Source organism: Ciconia boyciana, chromosome 1, assembly GCF_034638445.1.
Source record: "Ciconia boyciana chromosome 1, ASM3463844v1, whole genome shotgun sequence".
NCBI classification, from domain to species: domain Eukaryota; kingdom Metazoa; phylum Chordata; class Aves; order Ciconiiformes; family Ciconiidae; genus Ciconia; species Ciconia boyciana.
The window spans coordinates 220126843-220150303 of NC_132934.1; the positions used below are offsets into that span (position 1 = coordinate 220126843).

Consider the following 23461-nt stretch of genomic DNA (forward strand, 5'->3'; position numbering starts at 1 on the left):
AAACGGGTCAGCCGTGGAGCGAGCGGGGGGAGCACCTCCGGAGGCACGTCCCTGGGAGCCGAGGAGTCGGGCGAGAGCCGCGTGTGGGAGGGCAGCGGGAAAGGTGGTGGTCTCGGGGGGCTCTGGGGTGCAGGGGGGCTTGCGGTGCGGCTGCCCGGCAGAGCGTTGGCCTGGTTTCGCCCCCGGCCCAGGCAGCCCCTCGGGGACGGCGTCACCGCGCCGCAGCCATGCCGAGAAGGGGCCAGGCGCGTCGCAGGGGGAGTCCTGCAGCCCTGCCGTGACCTCGGCTGAGGGATGCCTCGGTCACTGCCGTCACACCGAGCAGATCGAGGTAAAATGCTCGTTATTCACCACTTCCACAGACAGCAAGACTACGTCCGGAAGGTCTGTGTCCCGCTGGCATGCCGTAGCAGCTTCCCCAGCGCAAGTGCTCCCTAGGGATCTGGTGTTCAGCGTGGCTCGGCTTGCAGGCTCTTGGCAAGGGCACATCAGCTTCTGCCGCTGCAGGAGTGCGAGATCTGTCCCTTAGAAGCTCTTGGAAGAGAGAGATCAGGCTGCTTCCAGCTCGCTCGGAAGCCATTGAAGCTAGAGGAGCAGTGAGACGAGGCAGCATCTGGGGGTGGTTGCACAACCCGGTGGAACTGATCTGGTGGCTCGCTGCTGCCGAGCAGAGGGGTCTCACTGTCCTTCCTCCATCTCCCACCCAGAGGGTTTCACTCATTAACCAGGCAGAAAACAGCCAGCTTTTCTTCTCTCCAGGTCGTTTTCTGCTGGTTCAGTGAGCTGAACCGTCTTGCAAGGTTCAGCGAGAAGGGAGGGAGGGGGCCCTGGCATGGAGCTGGGGGGCGGGGAGGTGCCTCACTGTTAAATCTGCTCCCCCTCTTCGTTAGGGAAGGGTCACCGTGTTCAATGAGGAGGCAGCTTGGCCACTCAACCAGCAGCTCCCCAATCCAGCGACAGATGAAACTGCTCCTCCCTCCGTTCGTGCAGCCGTCGGTGGCTGCGAGGAGGCTCCATCGCGGCTGCTCACCCAGACAGGCACAATGAATATTTATGCTGGTGTCTCAAAAGCAGCCCCGCGCTGCTGGTGAGGCCACGTCTGGGCACTGGGTGCCGTTGGGTCCCCCAGCACAGGCAGCGAGAGGCTGGAGCAGACCAGGGGCCCTTCCCGCCTGCATCGGGGTGCGGTGACAGACCCCAGGGCAGAGCCGGGGGACAGCGGGACGAGCAGCGACCAGCCACAGCCCCTGTTTAAGCCACCAAGAGATGACCTGGGTCGTTAGTGGTGAGCTGGTTTCATTTTGATCGCACGTTCGGACACAGAAAAATCTCAGACACAGCTCAAAGCGATGAAGCGCTAAAAGTTGGTAACAGAAATTAATGCTTCAACCTGGTTTTAATGGAAAATAGATCCTGGCCAATTAACTTCTGGAAGGAGTTTTATTCAGCAATTGCATAACATTCTCATTTTAAATGTATCAGCAAATCACAAAGTAGGTTACAAAGTGAATAGATTTCCAAATATATCTGTTAACTGATTTAGAATATTAAATAGTTTGGAACTAAGGGTCTGTCCGGATCCTAGCAGCAGCTGCTGGGTGAATATTACCAGTTATCAGAAAAGGAATACGAAATCACCACTGACGAAAGCTGTGTATTTTCCCCAGGCAGACGACTGCTGCTCTGGCTGTTCCTGAAACCCGCTGCTGGGTTGTGCTCTCATTGCGAGATCCGCGCTGCCGGGGAAGTCGCAATCCTGCGGCTCTCGGCATCCCCGGCTGCGCAAGCAGGGAAGGTCTGCCAGCAGCGGGGCGGCTTTACCGAGCGTGGCGGGTGGAAACGCCCCACAAAGTGCTTTGAAAACCTGGTGCGGGTTCAGGGAAAGCCTGCAGAAGTGGCTTGGAATGGAAATTGCCTTATAATCAGAGGTGAGGAGCCAGACTGCTTAGCTTAACACAAGGAGGCTGAAAATCGGCTTGATTTAGTCTTTGTATTTGTACATGGGGGAGAGTATACCCGACGCTACGCTTGTGTGCCTTCACCTGGAAAAGTAAGAAAACGTTATGATTGTGAGAAACCAAAGACGGGGGGGAAAAAAGGCTGTTTGAACAGCTTCCCTCAGGGGCAGCCTCTTGTTGCACAAACTATTTTAGCTCAACTTCCAGTCTGCAAACCAGGACTGGAACTCAGTCTGGCTCAGCCCGGGGTCCCGGCTCTGGGCACAAGACCCACAGGCTGCTCCCTGGGGCTGCCCGGTGCCTGCCCATCCCCCGGCCGTGGCGCGTGATGGGCGCGAGAAGTGCTGAAATCGGCCTCGCAGGGACCCTTCCCCAGCAGCTGGGGACCACGGCTTCTCCTGCACCCCGATACGATCACAGCAAACGTGCTCGTGTTTTTCAAACTCACGGGCATCAGCCTGCTGGCTCACATCTCCAAGGCAGCATCCCTTAGGGAGACTGAAGTGGTACTTAATAAAACCAAGCAGATGTTACGACTGCAAATATAAGCGCGACATGTTGCAACCACACGGAGACAACCGGAGAGACGTCTTGGAGCCCGCCGTCAGAGGTTCGGCCATCTCTCATCTCTCCGCAAGGGCTTGTACGCCTTCCAAACCGCCGACCAGGCACAAAGCCAGGGCTCGGTTTCCTGCCGCTGCCCAGATCTCGGAGCTGGATCCGCATGGGACAAGGGCAGCTCGTGCTCTGCCCTCCTGCTTCACCCCAGCGCGAGCGTCCTGCCTGGCATCCCCACCGCCCCGCAGAGGGATGCAAAGGGCCGGCTGTCACCAGCCCGGCCTCATCCGCTCTGCTCAGCCACACAGCTGCCGTACAGCAGCATCCGACCAGCTCAGGCGGGGAGCAAACAGCGCAAACGCTGCCCGCAGCGCGCTCGGTCCCTCCCCGCCACGCGCACAGGGAACATTTTCACCAGTGAGCTGGGGCTCTGCGCCGCTCTGCTTTGTTACCAAACATGTCCCTAAATCCTTTCCATCTTTTCAAAAACAGCTTTGAGATATTTGCAAATAATAATCTGTCTTCCTGCAGCCCGGAGGGACACCGGCACTCAGTCTGACAGCTCACGCACACAGCATGGAAAAAACACGCCTCCACCTCGGACCGGGAGGGTATTTATAAAGCCTTTGTGCAAAATTTCTGCCGAGGTTCCCCGTTTGATGGAGGCACATCTGCTGCCTGCCGGCGCAAGCCCAAGCGGGGGCTGTCAGAGCGCTTTTCCTTGGCATTTCAGAAAGGGGGAGAGAAGAACATTTTTATATTTAGCAGTGGTTATTTATGAATTAGGGAAATGATTGCTTTCGGTGCCGGCTCCACCGGCTGTGTGGTGAGCAGGTGTGGTTGGTAACGCATTTGCAAGCTCTGGAGGAGGAAGAGGCAAAGCCAGGAGACACCGCCAATGCAGACAAAGGGCTGAGCATTGCTCAGAAATAACCGAGCGATGGCGGAGACGGAATCAATTGAACTGAGATTAAGTTTAACTGTATGTGGAACAAGGCCATGCTCTGCACACTAATAAAAAGACGTTTTTCTGTATACCAGTATCTTGTCTGCTAGAAACATGTAATACGATTGCAAAAAGAGGACAAAAATTTCTCCAGGGTGCCTAACGCAAAAGATTTCATATCAGCTGAAGACAAGCGTTGGAGCCGTTGCAGAGGGCAGTGGCAGGACTTCACCTGGAACAGCGGCTGCAGTTTCAGCATCCCAGGTACTGGAGAGGATAACTCAAACCCCAGTGGGATCACAGAAAGACTGCTGAAATAGTGGGGGAAATCAACAGCCAACTCTAGGAGCAGTGACTTACTGTCCAGCCTGTTTTGCTGTCTATAACTGCCATGGAGAGTAAACAGGCGGAGAGAACAGGGCAAATGGGGGAAACATGGTGCAGTTCAGCTAGATGATGATCTTGGAGCAAAAACGCACGAGTTTAAATTGGTCACAAATCAATCTGAGCTGGAATTTAGAAAAAAAAAGTCTCAGCACCAAGGATGCAAAGTCTGGACCAGCTTCTTGGGGGTGATGGGGACAGAAACACTGAGGATTTCAGCCTGGGTGGGCTGGAGGCAGCAAGGACCCGGTCTGGGGCGATGGACGTGAGGCCACCAGGCTCCACCGTGGTGACTGCATGGACGGTGAAGCCTGGGCCGGGCGGGCAGCATCTCCTCGGCCGGAGCAGGAGGTGCGGGAGGGCATCCCGGAGGGCATCCCAGAGGCACTGCCAGCAGTGCCAGCCGGGCGCGGTGTCCCAGGGAAGCAGCCATGTGCCTGCGCAGGATGCCCTGGGTCTGGAGGAGCTGAGGTTGCAGCCGGTCCCTCCTGCGGCAGGAGGGACGAGCCGCCCACGCTGAGCCATTTCCATGCCGGGGTCCCATCCAGGATGGAGAAGGCAAAGGCTTCCCGGCATGGCTGGACCTCGCCGCGACTGCCCTCGGAGCACAGTGCCCGTCACAGCGGCTCTGGCTTCCTGGGCAGGGGAGGGATAGGAAGCAAAGGGCTGGCAGCAGTTACAGGTGTGCATTAACGTTACGTCCTGCAACGAGAACAGCATTGTGACTGTGGACCCCCACGACATTCTGCAGCATTCCCATTTGGTCTCTCTCCCATCTCTGTTGCATTGCTTCCTAGTGGAAAATCAAGAGAAAGCCCATTTGAATGTGTTCCGGAGTGGAAATCCTCATCTGCCCACCATGTTTTGTGAATAAAGACACAAGAAACAACTGAATCTTGAAATCTGGAAGCTGCTTTGTGAGGCCAATAATGACCGTTTTCATTGTGTCAGGCACCTATGAAAGCCAAAAGCATAAATAAGTCAAAAAGGGATTAGAGAGCCCAATTGATGGTTTGCAAACAGCACGCTCTGTGTTCAGCCTCCAGCTCCGACAGATGTGAATTATTGATGGGGAATAGCTGGGAGAATACACTTTTTTATCTGACCTTCTTTTATGATCTTCACTAAACATCCGGCTACTGTTGGAGACCGGGCAGGGCGAGAGGGACCTTCAGCCTGACTCAGTTCAGCCGTACCTTACGTGGCCAGCTGAAAGACGCAGCAGAAGCACCGTGGTTATCCCAGCACGCCACTGGTGATCTGTAAGGCCACGTGGACAAGTTTCCCGAGCACACAGATGCTCTCCTCAGCTGCACCCCCCAACGCGTGCATGTCCCTGCTTCTCCCCCAAAGCTTTCCTCCCTCCGTGCACTCAGAGCCCCTGCGCACCCCTCCTGCGCCATCACCCCCAAGCATCCCCTCTCACATCCCCTCGAATCGGCCTCCCCGCCTGCAAGGGAATAGCTCCAGGGAAGGAACAGAGAAGTCCCCAGCCGAAAGCCAAGGTGAAAGCACAGCAGCCCCTCACCATCAGGATGTCCGGAGAGTTTCTGCTGCCGAAGCACGATCCGGGCGGCGGCCCCGCACCCCAAGCACTGTCGGCAGCACCAGTCCAGAGAGCGGTCCCCACACCAGGCGGCCAGAGTGGCTGAGCCGAAGCCTGGCGAGGGGCCCTGTTGGCCACCCCCGGGCTGCAGGGTCTCTGTGCAGACACCCCGAGGAGGGGTCCCTGCCTGCACGCCCCAGGGCGCTCTGGCTCTGATCCCCCCAGGGCAGGGCTGTCCCTGCTGTCCCCCGGGTGCGGAGGGGCGATGGCTCTGAGGATCCCAAGGGGTACGGGCAAAGCAAAGGTGTTCAGCCTTCCTCTCCTGTACAGCGGGGGAGCGACCCAGGTTGTGCAGAGCTGCCCTGTTCTTGTTCCATCGTTGCCACCTCCGCGGTCGCTCACTGCTCGGGATCCAGCTCTCCTCTCCCCGAGCCACTGCCCCACATGGACCAAGTTTCTTCCAATCTCAGTGCACTTCCACTTCGCACTGTGGTGTTTCTCACCCACCTGTCCCACAAAAGTCCATCCTTTCCAACAGAAAATGAAGGAAAACGCAGTTGCTTTCTCCTCACCCCAGAGGTCCTCCAGTTTTACTGCTGGAAACATCCCTTTTTCCTGTCCAGGCATCTCCTCTGGGCTCCCCACCACAGCAGCCCCATGCCTCTGCACTACGGACACCCTGTCACCATGGGATGTCCCCCGCTTTGCGGCCAGCAGAGCCCAGTGCCACCACAGCAGCCGCTGCTCCTGTCCCTGAAGTGCAGTGCTGGCTGACGCCATAGTCCCCATCCTGCGCCTCAGGCAGCCCTTTTACTAATGGCAGCTGTACGCCTGCTTCCCCACCCCGTCCCAAGAAACGCTTGTCACCTGAGTGCAAAGGCTTGGCCCAGGTGGGCCAGATCCAGGGGGCAAACGAGGAGGAGGCACAGAGGAGAGACAAACAACAAACAACAAACAACAAACAACAAACAACAACAGCCTGGGTGCTGCTCTGAGCAGAGGGCTTGGGCGAATGCAGGTGGGAAGGGCTCTCTGGGGGTCCCTGCTCCAAGCCCTGCTCTAAGCAGGGCGAACCCCAAAGCCAGAGGAGGTTTTTAAGCTCCGCTTTCTCCCTGGCACGTCTCGGTGTCCTCGGGCACGCAGGGGCAGGCGGTGGCGGAGCAGATGCCTGCGGCTGAGCACTCACAGCCCTGCGGCCGCCTGTGCCGGGGCCTCCAGAAACCCGGCTGCCGCCCTGAGGTGAGGGCGGGGGTCTCTGTTGCCCCTGTGCCCACCATCACTGTGAGGGCAGCCAGCCCCGCTCTCCTGGCCGTGGTTGGATCTGCCCTCCCTCACGCTGCCTGCCTGGAGACAGGACCCAGCGTGCGCCCCAAAATGCAGAGCTTCGAACCAGTTTGGCAGCAGGTGACGTGACCAGTGCTTGGCACAAGGTCTGTTTTGTCCCTTCTCCCCCGGGGTGCACGTGCTGGGCACAGTCACGGCATGTGCGCAGGGGAGTTTGCCGTGGGCCAATTGCTCGGTGGCCACGAGTCATCCGCGGTGCGATCCGAGCACGGCACTGCCTGCCTCTGCCGAGCCTGGTCCCAGGAGCGATCGCTCCTGCCTTGGGGCCAGTCCCACAAGGGCTTCTCCACGTCCTCCTCCCCAGGGAAGGGGTGAGACAGCCCCCGAGCCGCTCCCCCGCCGGGAAAGCCGAATTCTCAGCAGCAGCATGGACGCCCTGAGCATGTCGGGCAACAAACCCCCGAAATCTCTGCAGTGACTCGCCACAAAGTCCCTGGCCATCCTCCCCCCCAGCACGGACCACAGCAGGGTGACAGCCAGCCTGCTGCGAGCAGCCATCTTCCAGTGGTCTGTTGGACACTCATGCAACTTTAATAATTTTGTGGGGGTTTTTTTCTACAGGCCAAACGTGGCACATCAAATAAAGGAAGGCTGAAAACGGCTCTAAGGGTGTTGTGTCCAGGGTGTCACCAGCGGTGCTGGGAGTCAGCTGTCCCCAATAGCAAAGTCACGGCTTCTTCAAGCACAAGCCAGCACAGAGGGCAAAAGCTGTAACTCCAGGGTTTAATGCTCCACGTCTGTTGAAGTTCACTGCCAGGGTTGAGAAAGAAGAGAAACAGTCCTTTCCTGCTCTGTTCTGCGCTCCAGCAGCCAACCCCAAACCACAGGCCACCAAATTCCTCCTTCAAACCCATTTTTTCCATGGCACTTGACACAAATGCAGGATACAGTAATGGCTTGATTGAGAAGGCTTTCTGGGATCAAAAGCATGTTTGTTTGCAGAGCGGCACAGGCTGCCCATAAAGTGTGGGTATACGCTGTGGACAGGATCCCCCCTGCTGCACCCCTTTTGGGGGAAGCCCTTTGGGTGCTGTGCCACTCTGGCACGGTGCAAGAAAGCAGAGAATAAACACAGTTATCACCTGAAAACGGAGCAGGGTCAGCCCCTGAACAGGCAACCCCACCCCCAGCACAGCCGGCGGGACGGTGGCCTCGGCCAGCAGAAGGTGTGGGTGAAGAAGCAGGAGCAGCCCCTGGGGATGCCCCATCCCGTGGTCTCGGCAGCTCGGGCATCACCCCTGCCGCTGCTGGCTGTCGCGTGCCGAAAGCACCGCTCCTCCCTGCGCCCTGGCTCGGGGCCCCCTGCCCGCAGCAGCACCCATGCACCGTCTGTGCTTCCAGCCCCGGCACGTGCCAAAAGAATTTGGCCTCTTTTCCATGGAAAGGGCTCTCTGAGCTGCTGCAGGGCTGCCTGCCCGCCCTCAGCGGCAGTGGGTCCTCCTGCGAGCACGGCCTCGCCGCGGGACAGTTGGGCTCATCCCCCCAGAACGCGGGGATGGGGATTTGGGATCGCTGTTTTCAGAGCTCAACATCGGCGACTGCCATCACGCTGTGAAAAAGGTGAGCGGAGCAGCCCTCGTGCACTTATAAAACACAGGGACCGCGGTGCTGGGCCAGACCCAAGTCCCACGCCACCCCCCTCTGCCTAGCCAGCAGCCGATGCCTAGGGACAAGGTAAGGACAGGGCACCCTTGTTGTGGCACTTCCCCAAAATACTTTTCCGGATTCATCTGTTTGGAGTCAACAGCTTCCTGAGGCAGTTTTTTTGGTTTTGCTTTTCATAGACCCTGTGTATATTTATTCCACAAATTTGTCCAATTCCTTTATGAATCCCTTTAAAAATTTTTAGCACCGACAATATCCTGGGACAAGAAGTTTCACAGCTTAATTGCATGTGTTACAAATAAATATTTCTTGTATCAGCTTTGAGCTTTCCTCTCACGAGCCTTCATCCCATGCCGATGAGTTACTGCATCGGCAGAGACGGGGAGCGGCAGCTCGACCCACTTGCGGCAGTGCCTCTCCTGGGGATGCAGATCTCGTCACACCGAGCACCCTAGTAACCCAGGTGACGTCTCAGAAACTCTTCTCGCTGCCGAGATGCTCAGAAATACTCAGGAGGAGAAGTTCTCGGCAGGAGAAGGCACAGACCCCTGTGAAGCTCTGCCTGGGTCCTTCCCCTCGGCTCCGCTCCCCGACAATGGGAAACTCCACGTCTGGGAGCAGGGACAACAGAGACTTTGGGCAGCCCTGGAAGCAGAGCCGCGGATGCCGGGCCCCACGGGAGGACGCTGGTGCCCGTCTGAGACGCCCCGGGCAAACCCCGCCGAGGGAGGGGAACTTCTTGCCGATGCTGAGACGCCCCGGTTTGTCCCGCCTGGCCGGGCTGGGACCCCGCGGCTCCGGTCCCCCGTCACGCCATTCCGTCTCCAGGCCGGGGGGCAGATGGCCCCCTCCGAGCTGGGCCCCCCCGCCCCTCTGCAGCGGGGAGGAGAATGGGGGGCTTTGGGGTCCGGCACGTCCCGCCGTGCCACGGGGTCTGAGACCGCTCAGCCCAGGATACGCTTCGTCTTGGGGATTAGTACAAATGCAGACGCAAAAAAAAAATTATTGCAAAAAACAGAGTGACATAAATATTGCAATGTTTGCTAAGGAAGAAGTTAAAAGGGAAGGTCAAAGACGTAGCATCCCATCAAGACGCCCGGAAAGCGCTCGGAGGGGCTGTGCTGGTGTCTCGGAGCAGACCCAGACCTTGTATCACAGAGCACTGGGCTGTGCTGCAGGACAAGGGGAGCTTTTACAGGTTTTAAAGCAAGAAAGCATTCTTTTGGCAGCAGAAACTGAGCCCTAAAGAGGGGGAAAAAGAGAATAATCATACATCCTAAGAAACTGTTATTATGAAGACATCACCATGGTGAAACAACTTATTACCCCTAAGGATCATGAACTATGACTGATACGCTGCCAGCTAACAAATATAAACATCACTCCATAGCACTGTGATACTTATTGTCAGCAATAATGGTAGCAAATATTCACGTTAGCTCTCTCTCCACCAAGCGGACTCTTACCCACGTGCATTGCAATTATCCTACCCAGGAACAGGTCGGCTCCCAAAATCGTCCTGCCCATGCGACCCCCAGCTGTGCCGTTACCTGCCGTCGGAGTGAGTGGGAAACTGCCTGGAAGCTGTGGCAAAGCCAAACTCGGGCCGGTAAATCTCCCACCGGCAGAAGTATGGCAGGGCCCGCAGCCCCCCGTGTCCCCAGTTTGCCTCTCCTGGTATTTCTTGGTGCTTCAGGTGATAACTGGAGCCCGGAGACATCTCCATCGGCGATTTCCCACCCGCAGCGGTTGAGCAAGAGCTTCCTCCTGCTGCAGAGAAAAAAGCGACTCAGGAAAACTCCCTGCCCGAACCTCAAGCCTTTCACAGCTCAACCCAAAAACGTGTTGGCTGCCACCCCCTCCCCACCCCGGACGGCAAAGGGATGCGGATGCTCCCCTCGGCTCCCAGGACCAGGCTGTGGGCAGGCAAGTGCTGGGGGGCTGTTTGGGGGGCACGCCACGCTGCCACGACCCTGCGTCCTCCTCTAGACCTGGTATGGGACGGCCATTCGCCAGGTCCCATGGTGGCTCCAGCCTGGATCTGTGTCCTCGGCGGGGGCACGAGACATCCGTTACTCGCCACCGTGGGGCTCCTGGGCCAAGGGATGAGCCGACGTCCCCGGGGAGCAGGAGCTGTGCTTGCTATAAACACAGCTCCTCTGCAGCCAGCAGCTGCGTCCCAGCCCCTTTGCCTCGGACAGGGCTCGATAAATGGGTCCCCGGGTGGTCGGGGCCGTCCACGGCCGTGGGGCTGGACGTGGGGGCCGATCCTGCACCTTCCGCTCTGCAGCACCCGAAGGTGCCTGACTGTGCCCTGCAAGGCAGCCCGGAGCCGGGGCAGTGCCGATGCGCTGCCTCGTTACCTGCCCCGTGGGGCGAGCCGCTGCCCAGCCGGGGTCCTTGGGGCCGGTCGCGTTTTCGGCAACTGGATCTCAGCCGTGGCGTATCGGAGCATCGTTTTCGGGGAGGACGCCTAGGGCTTGCCCTTGCTGCACGCTTGCGGATCACGAGCTCCCAGGCCACGGCAGAAGCTCTCATCGTTAGCCCTGACTGCAGTAATTTGCATTTTGTGCTATTGAACTTCATCCCGTTTCTGCCACTTCAGTCCTCAAGGACATCTGCTCCCTTCCACAGGACGGTCCTGATCTCTTCAGCGTTTATGATGCCTCTTGTCGTGTTCCGTTAGGAATTTTCCTCAGCAAGTTTCCACGTTTTATGGCCTCTAAGAAAGGCCCGTTCAGCCTCAGCCCTGTCCTGCCCATACGGCACAGCTCTGCCCCACACCTCCCCACCCCGCTGCTCCCGCGTGTCGTCCCTCCTGCACGTCCAGCTGTGCCCCCACCGCCGCAGCACCGCTCCCCCCCGAGAGCGAAGCCCTCCTGCCCTCGGCAGAGCCGCTCGGCAGCCTGGGCCGGGGCCGGGGCCGGGGCCGCGCTCGGGGCTGGGGAGAGCAGGGCACGCCGAAGCCGAAGCCGAGCGGGGGCACAGCCGCGGGTGCCCCCCGCAAGCAGAGCAAGGGGTGCAGAGTGCAAGGAGCCGCTGGCCCGGGCAGAGCAGGGGGTGCAGGAGCTGCCCCGCGCCCCTCTCCCCAGCCTCACCCCGGGCTCTTTGCCCAGGGGAGCCGTGGGGGGCTGCAGGGACTCCGGATTCCGGCTGCCTGCAAAGCTGAGCCATCCGGTGGAAGCTCGGGGCCTGGCCTCCCAAAATGCCCGTTCCCAGTGCCAGTCCGGGAGCAATACCCTGCCTCACAGCAGGAGGTTTGCCGAAGCTAATGCCTCTCCCCAAAACTTTGTCAGTCCCAGAAAATGGGTATTTTTCTGCTAGGAACTGTTTCTGAAAGTGTTTCAAGCAGCTTCATCCACCGCTCACTGCGGGGAGCATTTCAGGGATTAACGAATTACCCTCACAGTTAACACAGGGACGCCTCAGTCCCAAAACTTATTTGCCTGCCTCTGGCTACCGGGTGCTGGTCCCTGACCATCGATCGGCTTTCCCTGACCGTCGCTCCCCAGGGTACCGGAGCCCTCAGAATCGGTGCCCGCTCCCCGTGCAGGCATTGGCACCACGCAGCAGCTCACCCTTGGCTCCTTCCCGGCAGGCTGGAGGGACCGAGCTCCTTCCCGGGGCCGGGAGGCACTTTCCCCACCCGCACCCCCTGCACATCCGCCGTGCCCGGCGCGGCTCCTGCTCCCCTGCATGAAGACCCGGGGTGAAGACCCTCTACGTGAAGTCCCAGCCCGGGAGCCCACATCAAACCGGCTGCAACCCCAGCCCTGTCCTGCCCGGATGCCGTCCCCTGGATGCCGTCCGCAGGCAGGCGCCCAGCCGGCACGGGGCACGCCGCCTTCCACGCCCTTAACGTGAGCATCATTAGAGGGGGCCCATCTTGCCAAGGGGTCCGGGTGGTCCAACTTTATCCTTTCTTTCTCCAAATCATTTTGACTTTGAACCGATTTTCATTCTAATCCTGGTTTCTAACATCCTCGCAACCCCTCCCAACTTTGTATTTTCTGCAAGTCTGGCCACCTCCCTCTCTGCTCCAGCACTTTGCTAATGAAAATAATCACCTGGGGTCCCTGCAGCACCCACTGCTGCGCCTCCCTCCTGCTTGGCCACGAGCTGTGGCCACTCCCCAGGTACGTTTATCCAACGTGTTTTTCAGTTTCTGTCAATATTTTCACCTGACTTTTTTCCCTCCCTTGCTTGTGAGGACAGAAAGCCTTGCAAGGCTCATGGCGTGCGGGATTTCCCTGTTCTCCACCCCCACCCCGGGCCTATTGCCTGTCTGTAGAGAAAACTGGTGGATTGGTCTTCCAGGAGAAGTCCTTGCGCTGTCTGTTACTGAGCTCCCCGTCACCCTCCAGCAGCCTGGAAGCATCCCGTCATTTCCTCCAGTTTCCACCAGGACACGACCACCGCTCCCCCGTGCCTGCGTCTCCTGTCTGCCCCGTAAGGGCAGGGGCTGCTGCTGCCTTCCCCTGCCCGCTGCCTCCCCTCTTCCGCCAGGTCCGCACCAGTGGCACCGGGCTCAGCCCTGCCAGCTCCTCGCCAGGGCGGATGCCACCAGGATACGAACGTACCAGGTCCATCGCTCTGCAGGCAGAGGGTCTCGGTCTCTCGGAGAAGGGCCACGGCCGGTGCGTGCCCCCTTCTTGGGCTGGGATGCCTGCGGAAGGCAGCAGCTGCCACGGCGAACACGCAGAGGAGCCCCCAGGGCTCACGCCCACATCAGCCCCAGGGAGCGACAGCCGAGGCACCGCACACGGGACCCCGGGACCCCCCACCTCCCACATCCCTGCGGCCAGCCCGGAGAGACCCCAGTCCCTCTCCATCCCTGGTAGCGGCACCTGCCCAGGCTCCATCAGCACCTGGTCGGGGTCAGACCGGCCCGTCCTCGCACGGCCGGATAAGAAGAAGGCACCGAGCAGCCTCTTCCTCTGCCCCGTGCGTTTATTTGGTATCACTTAATCCGTTGTTCCCCTGCCCCAGCCCGGGTGTACAGGCGGAGCTGGAGCACCTGGAGACCTGGGTGCTGGGCGCTGGATTCAGCACCCCTTCTGCTGGGTGGATGATGTTCAATGCTGCCGGGAAAAAAAAAAAAAGGCCTTAACAAAGGCTTGCTGTGCTTCTCCCTCAGTTACTTTCATGTTGTTTAACATGGAGAAAAGCTATACTGAAAAAATTATTGACTGACTGAAATAAATGCATAAAATATCAGAATAGGAGTAAATCAGGAACGTTCTGTAGCTGCTCCTTCACATGGTTTAAAGAGGTCTGAGGTTTAGAAGATGGGACAAGGTAAAAAAATTGCATTATCATTGGTACCCGCAGTGCCTGGGGCTTTCGGTGCCCCTGCAGAAACTGCCCCAACAGCCGCAGCGTGCCGGGCATGGCAGCAGCTGCTGGGACGTGGCTTTGGGTGGGCTGAGCCGGAGCTGAGCTGGCAGGAAGATCGTGCTGGAACACGTCCCAGCGCATCTTTTCTTCCCCGGCGCCGGGAGGTGCCGCAGCACAGTGCCGCCCTGCTGGTAGCGGGCAGGGGCAGGAGGCTGCAGAGCGGAGCAAGGTACCTGAACAGCCGCCATGCTGACGAGAAGCTGCAGCTCGTCCTGCTGGTCTGTCCGGCACCTTCCCACGTCCCCGCCGGCGAGAGGAGCAGTCGTGTGGGCGCCATGAGCCGCAGCAGCCTCCGGCAGGGACACCCAACCACCCCTGCTTCGGCCTCAGTGGTGCCTCGGGCTGGAGGACGCCCACCACTGCGTCCCCATCCCCATCCTGTCCCCATCCCGTCCCCTCCTGCTCCCCCACGTCCCAGCCCTCGCAGGCAGCTGCCTCCTGCTCGCTCTCCATGCGGAGCCGAGCCTCCAGGAGCCGGCACTCGCTGCGGGGATGGTCCCGACCCAGACTGCACGAATCTGGGCACGGCAACGCAGGGGGGAGCGCAGGGTCACTGCCCCCACACCCCTAAACCGCCCCTGCCCCTGCAATTCCTGCTGCCGGGAGGGAGGCTGCTGGAGCTCCGCGGGGAGCAGCGTTAGGAAAGCTTCGGGTGACAGCCGTGAACAGGCAGCGTGGTCCTGGGGGTCCTGGGGGTCCTGGGGGTCCCAGAGGTCCTGCGGGTCCTGGAGGTCTCGAGGGTCGCAGAGGTCCTGGGGGTCCCAGGGGTCCAGAGGGTCCCAGGGTCATGGCTGCCCTTGTGCCACCCGCCAGCCGCGCCAGGCTCAGGACATGACTCGGGCCCCGGCCACCGTTAATGGAGGAAGAGACAAAACAAAGCGGAGGAAAAGTGCAGCGTGCCAGTGTGCTCCTGCTCGGGGCACGTGTCTCTTCCCCTGCGGCTCCCAGAAGCCGCCAAGACTGGGGTTCCAGCGGCGTGCCCCTTCCTGCCAGCAGTGCCTGGCCTGGGGACAGAACAGCGCGTCCCCCGGCACACGCTCTGCCGTGCCCCAGGTACGGCACGTCAGGGCAGGATCAGTCCCGCCAGCCTGTCCCTGTGTCCAGGGCTCTGTGTGTCCGTGGACAGCCCCAAGAGCAATGCCTGCCGGCCCTGCCTGCCTGCCCTGCCCGCTGCCTTGCCTGCCCTGCCTGCCCTGCCTGCCTGCCCTGCCCACTGCCCTGCCTGCCCACTGCCCTGCCTGCCTGCCCTGCCCACTGCCCTGCCTGCCTGCTGCCCTGCCTGCCTGCCCTGCCCACTGCCCTGCCTGCCCACTGCCCTGCCTGCCTGCCCTGCCCACTGCCCTGCCTGCCTGCTGCCCTGCCTGCCCTGCCTGCCTGCCTGCTGCCCTGCCTGCCTGCCCTGCCCACTGCCCTGCCTGCCCGCTGCCCTGCCTGCCCTGCTTGCCTGCCTGCTGCCCTGCCTGCCTGCCCTGCCCACTGCCCTGCCTGCCCACTGCCCTGCCTGCCTGCCCTGCCCACTGCCCTGCCTGCCCACTGCCCTGCCTGCCTGCCCTGCCCACTGCCCTGCCTGCCCGCTGCCCTGCCTGCCCTGCCTGCCTGCCTGCTGCCCTGCCTGCTGCCCTGCCAGCCTGCCCTGCCTGCCCGCCCTGCCTGCCCGCTGCCCTGCCTGCCCTGCCTGCCTGCCTGCCTGCTGCCCTGCCTGCCTGCGCTGCCTGCCTGCCCTGCCTGCCTGCCCGCTGCCCTGCCCACCACCCCCAGCACCAGTTCCTGCCCCCCGGCAGTCGCCCAGCTCCTCCCAGGATGCTTTTGCACAGGGATGCTTTTACACAGCGTTTTTTGCAGCGTTTCAGAGCGGGGGCTGGTCGCAGGGCGGAGGGCCAGGGGGCTGCGCTCCGTCACTGCCCGTGTTTCGGTGCACTCTGTGGGCAGCTCTCCCCGGGAGCCACCGGCCCTGCAGCAGTATTTGTATTTGTGCCACGCAAGCCCCTTCCAGCCATTCCTCCCTTACCGTTTCCCTCCCTGTGGTTCCCAGTGCCTGTCTGTCTGTCTTGCCTGTCTGTCTGCCTGTTTCTCTGCCCAGCCCTTCCATAAAGGAGGCTGGGGCAGGGAAGGAGGCGAAGCGTTCCCCAGCCAGCTTGGCAAAGCAATGGGCTGATGATGCCCCGGCCATGGCCCAGGCGCAGTATCCCTGTGCCGCTCTGTCTGCACCAACAGGTCCCCAGCCAGGGGCTGGGACCAGAGCAGGGACAGTGGCGAGCCTGGTGCCACCGCAGCAGAAGGGAACACCAAAACCATTGGGTTTTCCCATATTGGGAAAGAAACCGTGGGTTGGAGCGGGCAAGTGCCGGTGGCTGGATGTCTGCCCCAATACCCCGGGGAGGGCAGTCGTGCACCGGGCTGGGATGTGCCATGGGCACTGGGGACACCGCAGGCTGTGTGCGTGCCTCTGCGGGGACAGGCAGTGGAGCGGGCACAGAGTGGCTGCCGGCAGGACACAAAGCCACTCGCTGCTGCTTGTTTCTGTCTGTCCATCCCTGCAGCACTGCAGCGTTCCCGTGAGATGGGCAGGACACTTGTCCCCGTGCTGCAGAGCAGGAGCCAGCAAGACACCGAGGGTCAGTAGAGGACAGGGGACGGGGAAGTACGTCACCCTCAAAACACGAAGAGCCTTTGTGGGGAACACCGGGACCTTGCCCTGTGTGCAACGGCCACCACACCACTCAGGAGACCACGTCCCCTGTGCCAGCTGCGATGGTCGCAGTCCCCGTGCCACGAGGGATGGTGGCATGGAGAGACCCCCCCAGCCCAGGACACGCAGCGCAGGTCTGGCAGCTCCGTGGTGGCAGCAGAGAAGGAGCAGGACCCCTCCCGGGCCTGGGGATGGCTCCATGCCCCTGACGATCGCCAGCTCCAGAGGGTGCTTATCTGGGACCCCCCAGCAGGGACACCAGCCCAGACGGTCACCCCACATCAACGATCCTGACCACGGTGACACCAGGAGCAGCACGGTCCGGGTGATTCTCCCATTTCATCTGTCGGGTTGGCATTAGAGCTTTTGGGTGCCTGAGGAAGCCGGGCAGGCAGGAGGAGTTCCAAAATCCTGCCAAACTCAGCTGGGGCGAGCTGGAACTTACAAAGGCTTGAAGGACTACAAAGGTAATTAGCACCTATAGATCCCACTCTGCAGAGAGCAGCCCTGAGGAAGGTTTGGGTTGGTAGATGCAACCCACGCTGCTGGGGGTGGTGAGGCCCCGTGCGGTGTCTGCCAGGACGTTAACGTTAGGCACCACCGATGAAACGTATTTCCACGTGAAGACCCAAAGAAGTCATGGATCCCATGGGAACAGCTGCCAGGGACGAGGAGCCCCCTCCAACTCGGCTTTCCTGTCCCAGAGCCGCAGCCAGCCAGGGTTGTCAGCAGCATTTTAATTGTCACCTGCATGGGAATTTAACGTCACCGTCAGTACAAGTGTACGGCTGGTGCCTGGGCTGGGGGGACGGTGGCGAGCAGGGGGGACGGGGGATGCCGAGGCGCTCCGGATGGGGTGTCTGCCATGCGGGACCTGGGGCAGGTGCCCATCTGCGTGGCAGCCGGCCACGGTGCCCGGGGAGCAGCTGGTGGATGAGCGGGTGGCCCCTGCCACAAGCCGCCGTCTCCCAGACCCTCTCTGGAGGGACCTCAGTCGTGGCGAGCCCGGGGCGAGGAGGAGCAGTCACGCACCAGCTTGCCACATCCTCTCCCCGGCAGGTCCCCGCGCCCCGGCCCCCATGTGCTGCCCCGGCCCCGAAGCATTCCCCCCCCCGCGGGGCATGCAGGGGGGCTGCCGGGGGGGAACCAGCCCCGAGGCCTTCGGGGGGGGGGCACTGCAGGCCCGTGGGGCGTCCAGCCCCAAATCATCGGCGGCGGGCAGCGCGGGCGGGCGCGGAACCCGGCCTCGGCGCTGCTGCCTGGGGACCCTGCCGCCCCCCGCCAGCCTCCGCCGAGGACGCTCCGGTTCTCCGGGAGCGGGTTCTGCGGCCGACGGGCCTGCGCCCTCCTGCCCCACGGACACGTGTCCGAGGGGCAGTCGAGGGCGTGGGGTGCAGCGGGGCGGGCTCGCCCCAGTCCCCAGCACCCGGGCCGCGGAGGACAGGGGACCGCGGGGCCGCGGCCACCCGTGTCCGCGGGCTGCCCGTGGGCCGGGACGCCGCCGCCCCCCCAGGCCCCGCGCACGGGCCGGGGTCGCCCCGCGCCCCCCGGGACGGGCCCGACCCCGCGGCGGGGCGGTGCCGCGCGTGGGCTCGGGGCGGCGCGGGCGGAGCCGCCGCGGCCGCCGGTTCCTGCCCCGCCCGGGCGGACGGGAGCTGCCGCCGGGCCCCGCCCCGCACGGTAAGAGCCACCGCCCACTGCAGCCCGTCCTGCCCCGCGCCCCCCGCACCCACGCGTGGGGCCCCTCCGCCCCCGTGTCAACCCCGGCAGCCCCGTGTGCCCCCTGCAGCCCCGTGTCACCCCCGTGTACCCGCCCCGCACCCATCCCGCAGCCCCGTGTACCCCCCTGCAGCCCCTTGCACTCCTCTGCACCCCCCTGTAACCACCCTGCACCCACGTGCGTGTGTGTCCCTGCACCCCCGTGTCCCCCCCTGCACTCCCCGTTTACCCACCCTGCAGCTCCCCGCACCCCCGTGTCACCCCCCGCACCTTGTGTTTGTGTCCCCCTGTGCCCCCGCGCGTCCCTTCTGCGCCCCCTGCAGCCCCGTGTCACCCCCGGCAACCCCCGTGTGCCCCCTGCAGCCCCTTGCACCCACCCTGCACCCCCCATAACCCCCTGCACCCCTATGTGTGTCCCCCTGCACCCATGTGTCACCCCTGGCACCCCTCTGCATCCTCGTGTCCCCCCTGCACCCCCTTGCACCCCCCACACCCTCGACTGCTCAGCTGCACCCCTGAGCCCCTGTGTGCTCCCCAGGACCACGCACCCCACTCCCCCACCAGCCCCCCCGCTGCCCCCCAACCTTGTCCCCTGCCCCCAGGACCCCTGGGCCCAGCCCCGTCCCCTTCCCTGCAGCCCCCGCTCTCCTGCTGCCCCCCGAGGACCCCCTGTATGGGGCCTGAGGAACCCACTCCCACCGTGAGCAGGGGCGGGGGGGCAGAGGTTGCCCACTGCCAGGCTGAGACCGGCCACCGCTCGTGACACCCCCCCAGGCCCCGCGCCCTGTCCCTGGGCTGGGTCTGGCCTGGGTCCCAGACGTGGGGGTCTGTGTGGCCCCAGGGGGGAAGCGGGAGGCAGGAGGAGAGATCCAGCCCCACGGGAACCAAACCCACCCGGCACCCTGGCAGTCACCAGCTCCTGGCCATTCCCAGCCCGGCACGTGGGGAGCACCTGCACGGGGGGCCACAGGCCATCGGCAGGACCCCACGTCCTGGACCCTGCACCTCGGCCGCCCTCAGGGTCCGTGCCTGCCTGGACCCCATCCTCCCCCCGGCACCGTGGGCAGGGCTTTACCGCTCCGCTGTGCCCCCTGCTCGAGGGGGTGCCCCAGTGCCCAGCAGCGTCCCCAGTGTCCCCCTCCCTGTCGCCCCCCGCGCCGTGCATGCAGGACGAGGGGTGGGGGTGCGGGTGCAGCCCCCCTCCCCACGCTGACCCCGCTCTCCCCCCTAGGCACCCATCCCACCATGCCGCCCGCCCGGAGCCCCGGGAGCCCTCGGCAGTACCGTCAGCAGAGCCCGGAGGCGGGGGGTGGCTGGAGGAGCCCCCCGCCCAGCCAGCCGCGGGGCACCTACGGCACAGCGTGCCCCCCGGCCCGGTGCCACATGGAGGGGTGGGCGGCCGGCTGCGGGGCAAGCCCGTCTACGGCCGGGAGCGGGCCCTGCGGCGGCTGGGGCAGCGGCTGGGGCACGGCATGGTGGGCAGCAGGCAGCTGACCAGCGGCCCTGGCTGTGGCAAGGCAGCGCCGAGCTGCTCTGGCCCACCCCGGTGGCCGGCCGCGGAGCCCGGCTGAGCACGCGGGTGCTGGGCTGGCGCTTCTGCCGGGCGCAGGACACCAACATGTTCTCACCGTGGCGCTTCGTGCCAGGGCTGCCGCGACAGCTGGAGTGGGGGTACCGCCAGGTGCTGCGCCGGCCCCCAGCACAGGCTGCCCTGCAGCCCCCCGAGTGCGAGTGGGGCCCTGACGAGGCCTTTGAGAGGTGAGGGGTGGCTGGACCCCCGTGCCGGGCGGGGGGTTTCCGTGTGCGCGTGGCACGCCGCGGCGCTCAGAGCCCAGGCACGGGGCCAGGATGCCGGCATGGCCTCGTGCCCCCCCAGGGCCATGCTGCTGCTGGATCTGCCCCCCCCCGACCCAGCCCCTGCTGCTGCTGGTGGACGTGCTGGACGAGGGGGGCTCGTGGCTGAGGGTGAGCAGAAGCCGTCGGGGCGCAGCAACACCATCGTGGAGCTGCTGGCCCGGCACCATGCCCTGCTGCCCTCCTGGCTGCTGCTGGTCTGCTCGGCCTGCCAGCACCGCGCCGTGCTGGCCACGACCCTCCCTGGTGCCCGGGGGCTGTGGGGCGGGGGGCTGGAAGGCAGGCAGGGGGCTGGGGGCTGTTGGGTGGGCAGGCAGGGGGGCTGCAGGTGATGGGGCTGGGGGCTGGCAGATGGGCTGGGGGCTGCGGGGCGGGTGGGTGGTGGGACTGGGGGCACAGGAGGGCAGGCAGTGGGGCCGGGGCGCAGTGGGGTGGGGGTCTCATCCCACATCCCCCCAGGCTTCTGCCTCCCGTGCCCGGACGACCCGCGGAAGGCGGCCGTGGTTCGGGACGTGCAGCAGTACATCCTGCCCTGGCTGGACCGCGAGCCTGCCCTGCGCCGGCACCAACGCGCAAGACGGCCAAGACGCTGAACCAGCTGCACATCAAGAGCAATGGTCGCTTCCTCTACCTGGAGCGGGCGCTGGACGGCACGGCTGCCGGCACCACGGTGCTGCACGAGGTGCCGCGCATCCCCGGCACCCTCCACGGCCTCCACCTCTGACGGTGCCAGCGCCTCCTCCTGCCGTCGTGCTTCACCCGCGCCTGCCCGCCGCTCCACGTGCTGCTGGCTGACCCCAGCCCCTGCGCCCTGAGGTGCTTTGGGGTGCACCGGGTGCTCTGGGGACACCACGCCGGCCCCACCGCCGGCCCCGCCTGGGAGGACTTCCAGCGGCTGCTGGCGGCACCGGGCGCGCCGCTGGCCGAGGGCCCCACGGCACCAGGCTGCTCTTCCACGCCAGCTTCGCCGAGTGGCTGCTGGACATCGAGCGCTGCGTGCAGCCGTTCCTCTGCAGCATGGCCGAGGGCCACGCTGCGCCGGCGCTCAGCCCCGCAGCCCAGGCACCCCAGCTGGCCCCTGGCGAGGTGCAGGGCCTGGCCCGGGTGGTGTGGCACAGGGCACTGCTGGCCCGCTGCCTGCGGGCCGACCCGCCGGAGCCCGAGGTGCTGCAGCTGCTGCTGCTGGCGGGGGCCGGGGTGGGCAAGCCAGGGCTGCGGGGCGGTGGGGCCAGGCCAGCGCCCTCCCCCAGGGCGCTGCGGCAGGTCCTGGAGCGTGCCAACATGGTGCGGGCGCTGCTGAAGAGCGAGGCCAGCGGCAACCAGTGGGACACCGGCAGGCGGACGCTGCTGGCCGGCACGGCGCAGGGTGGCCACCATGACGTGGCCGGGCTGCTGCCGGTGTGGGGCACGGAGGTGGAGGCAGCCGACCCCGGTGGGCAGATGCCTCCGATGCCAGCTGCCTGGCGGGGCCATGCCAAGGTGCTGCAGTGCCTGCTGGCCCATGGTGCCAGCATCAGCCAGCCAGACCAGGAGGGCTGGACCGCCCTGCACTTGGCCGCCTGGGGCAGGCATGCTGACGCCGTGGCCGCGCTGCCGCGGGCAGACGTGGAGGCGGATGGGGTGGACACTGAGGGCCGGACGGCACTGCAGGCGGACACCTGGGGCGGCCATGAGGACGCCATCCGGAAGCTGCTGCGGCACAGCGCCCGAGTGGACCGTGCCAACACTGAGGGCCGGACCCCTCTCATCACCGCCGCTTACATGGGCCACTGCCCCGTCGTGGAGCTGCTGCTGGCCCATGGCACTGACCCCAACTGTGCCGGTGCCCACAGGCACACCACCCTCAGTGGCCGCCGTCTGCGTGCCAGCCGGCCAGGGCCACCGCGAGGTGGTGATGCTGCTGCTGGAGCGCAGTGCCCACGTGGGGCAGTGCAACCGCGACGGCTTCACCCCTCTGCCAGTGGCCGCCGCCAAGGGCCATGCCGAGCTGGTGGAGCTGCTGCTGGAGGGCAGCGCTGACGTGGACGAGGCAGACAGGGCTGGGTGCATGGCGCTGCTGGCGGCTGCCGCCACGGGCCCTGGGGGGGTGGTCCGCACCCTGTTCTTCCGGGGGGCTGCCACGGACCGGGTAGACGCCGGGGGGTGGACGGGGGTGTTTGGCGTGCTGCTGGGCCGGGGGCTGGACGGAAACTGCCACAACGCTGGGGCCCAGAGCCCCTGCACCTGGTGGCGTTGGAGGGCCACACCGGCACCCGCGCTGCGCCGCGGTATGGGGCCGACCCCCGGGGCCAGGACCGCGGGGGCGCACGGCGCTGCACGGCGCCTGCTGGCCGGGGTTGCTGCTGTGACGTGGGGCGGACGCGGACGCGTTGGACGGCGAGCGGCGCCCAGCGCTGCACTCGGCCACCTGGCAGGGCCACGCCGACACCGGCCAGCTGCTGCTGGACCGTGGCACCCGCGCGGGCTGGGCCTGCAGCCAAGGGGCCACTGGCTGCCCCGTGGCTCCCCTCCCACCCACTCCCGGCCCCCCCGCAGCCCCCCAGCGCAACGGGCTGCAGCAGCCCCCCCACTCGACATCGCTGCGCTGGACCCCTGCACCTCGAGCAGGCGCAGAAGCTGCCGTTAAGGGCCCCACCTGCGGGTACAGGAAGGAGACCCCCCCTCTGGGGGGGATGGGGGGGGCCGGGCGCTGCAGCGTCGTGGCCCCATCCCCACTCTCCCACAGGCACCCCCGGGGCCTGGGTCTGGTTCTGGGGCAAGGGTGGGTGGTCGCTGGGGGGTCCCAGCACCGCGGGACAGGGGGACCCACGGGGGACCCACATTCACCCTCCCTGCTCTGTCCACAGCTGGATGCGGAGGGAGGTGCTTGGAGCAAAGTGCCCAGATGCGGGACAGACGGACGGACGGATGGGCCAAGGTCCCCTCTCCCCAGCTGTGAGCGGTGCCCGGCGCTGGGCAGGAGGCAGCCCCAGCCCAGGGTTCGTCAAGCAGTGACGATGGGGGGAGCCGTGCAGCGTGGGGCGTCTCCCGACGCGTCCCCGTTCTGGGGGCACGTGTGCCCCTGCGTGGGGGAGCAGGCCGAGACCCTGAGCTGGGGCAGGGGACGCGGGGTGGGGGACAGCCCCGGCTGTCCCCGTAACACCGGAGCCACCCCAGCCTTACGCGGCAGGCCCGGGGGCCCGGTCAGCTGCCCCACGGCCAAGCCGAGCCCCTGCTGCGGCCGGTGTCGGCCCAGGCGCTCGCGGGCCCCGTGGCCCCAGCGCTTTGCAGACGTTTGTACGCTAATAAACGCCGCAACCTGCCGCAGCCTCATCCCGCGTGCGGGGCCAGCGCCTGGATGTGGGGCACGGGACTCAGGGCGCTGCTGGGGGCCAGCGCCTGGTGGAGGGGGTGACGGGCGACCCAAGGCGCGAGCCCCCGGGCAGAAGAGGGGGCCGGGAGGGCAGACGTGGGGCGTCGCG

At 64.3% G+C, this 23461-nt stretch overlaps 1 protein-coding gene across 1 annotated transcript; it reads left to right on the forward strand.

Annotated features, from left to right (window-relative positions):
• The first annotated feature begins 12141 nt into the window (after positions 1-12141).
• LOC140651615 (uncharacterized) lies at positions 12142-22994 on the forward strand. The gene is given in 11 exon segments (XM_072861318.1): positions 12142-12201; positions 12848-12978; positions 19378-19621; positions 19756-19904; positions 20023-20246; positions 20460-20564; positions 20567-20929; positions 20932-21814; positions 21816-22267; positions 22536-22641; positions 22847-22994. Coding segments are annotated over 11 exon segments (2865 nt in total).
• The last annotated feature ends 467 nt before the right edge of the window (positions 22995-23461 follow it).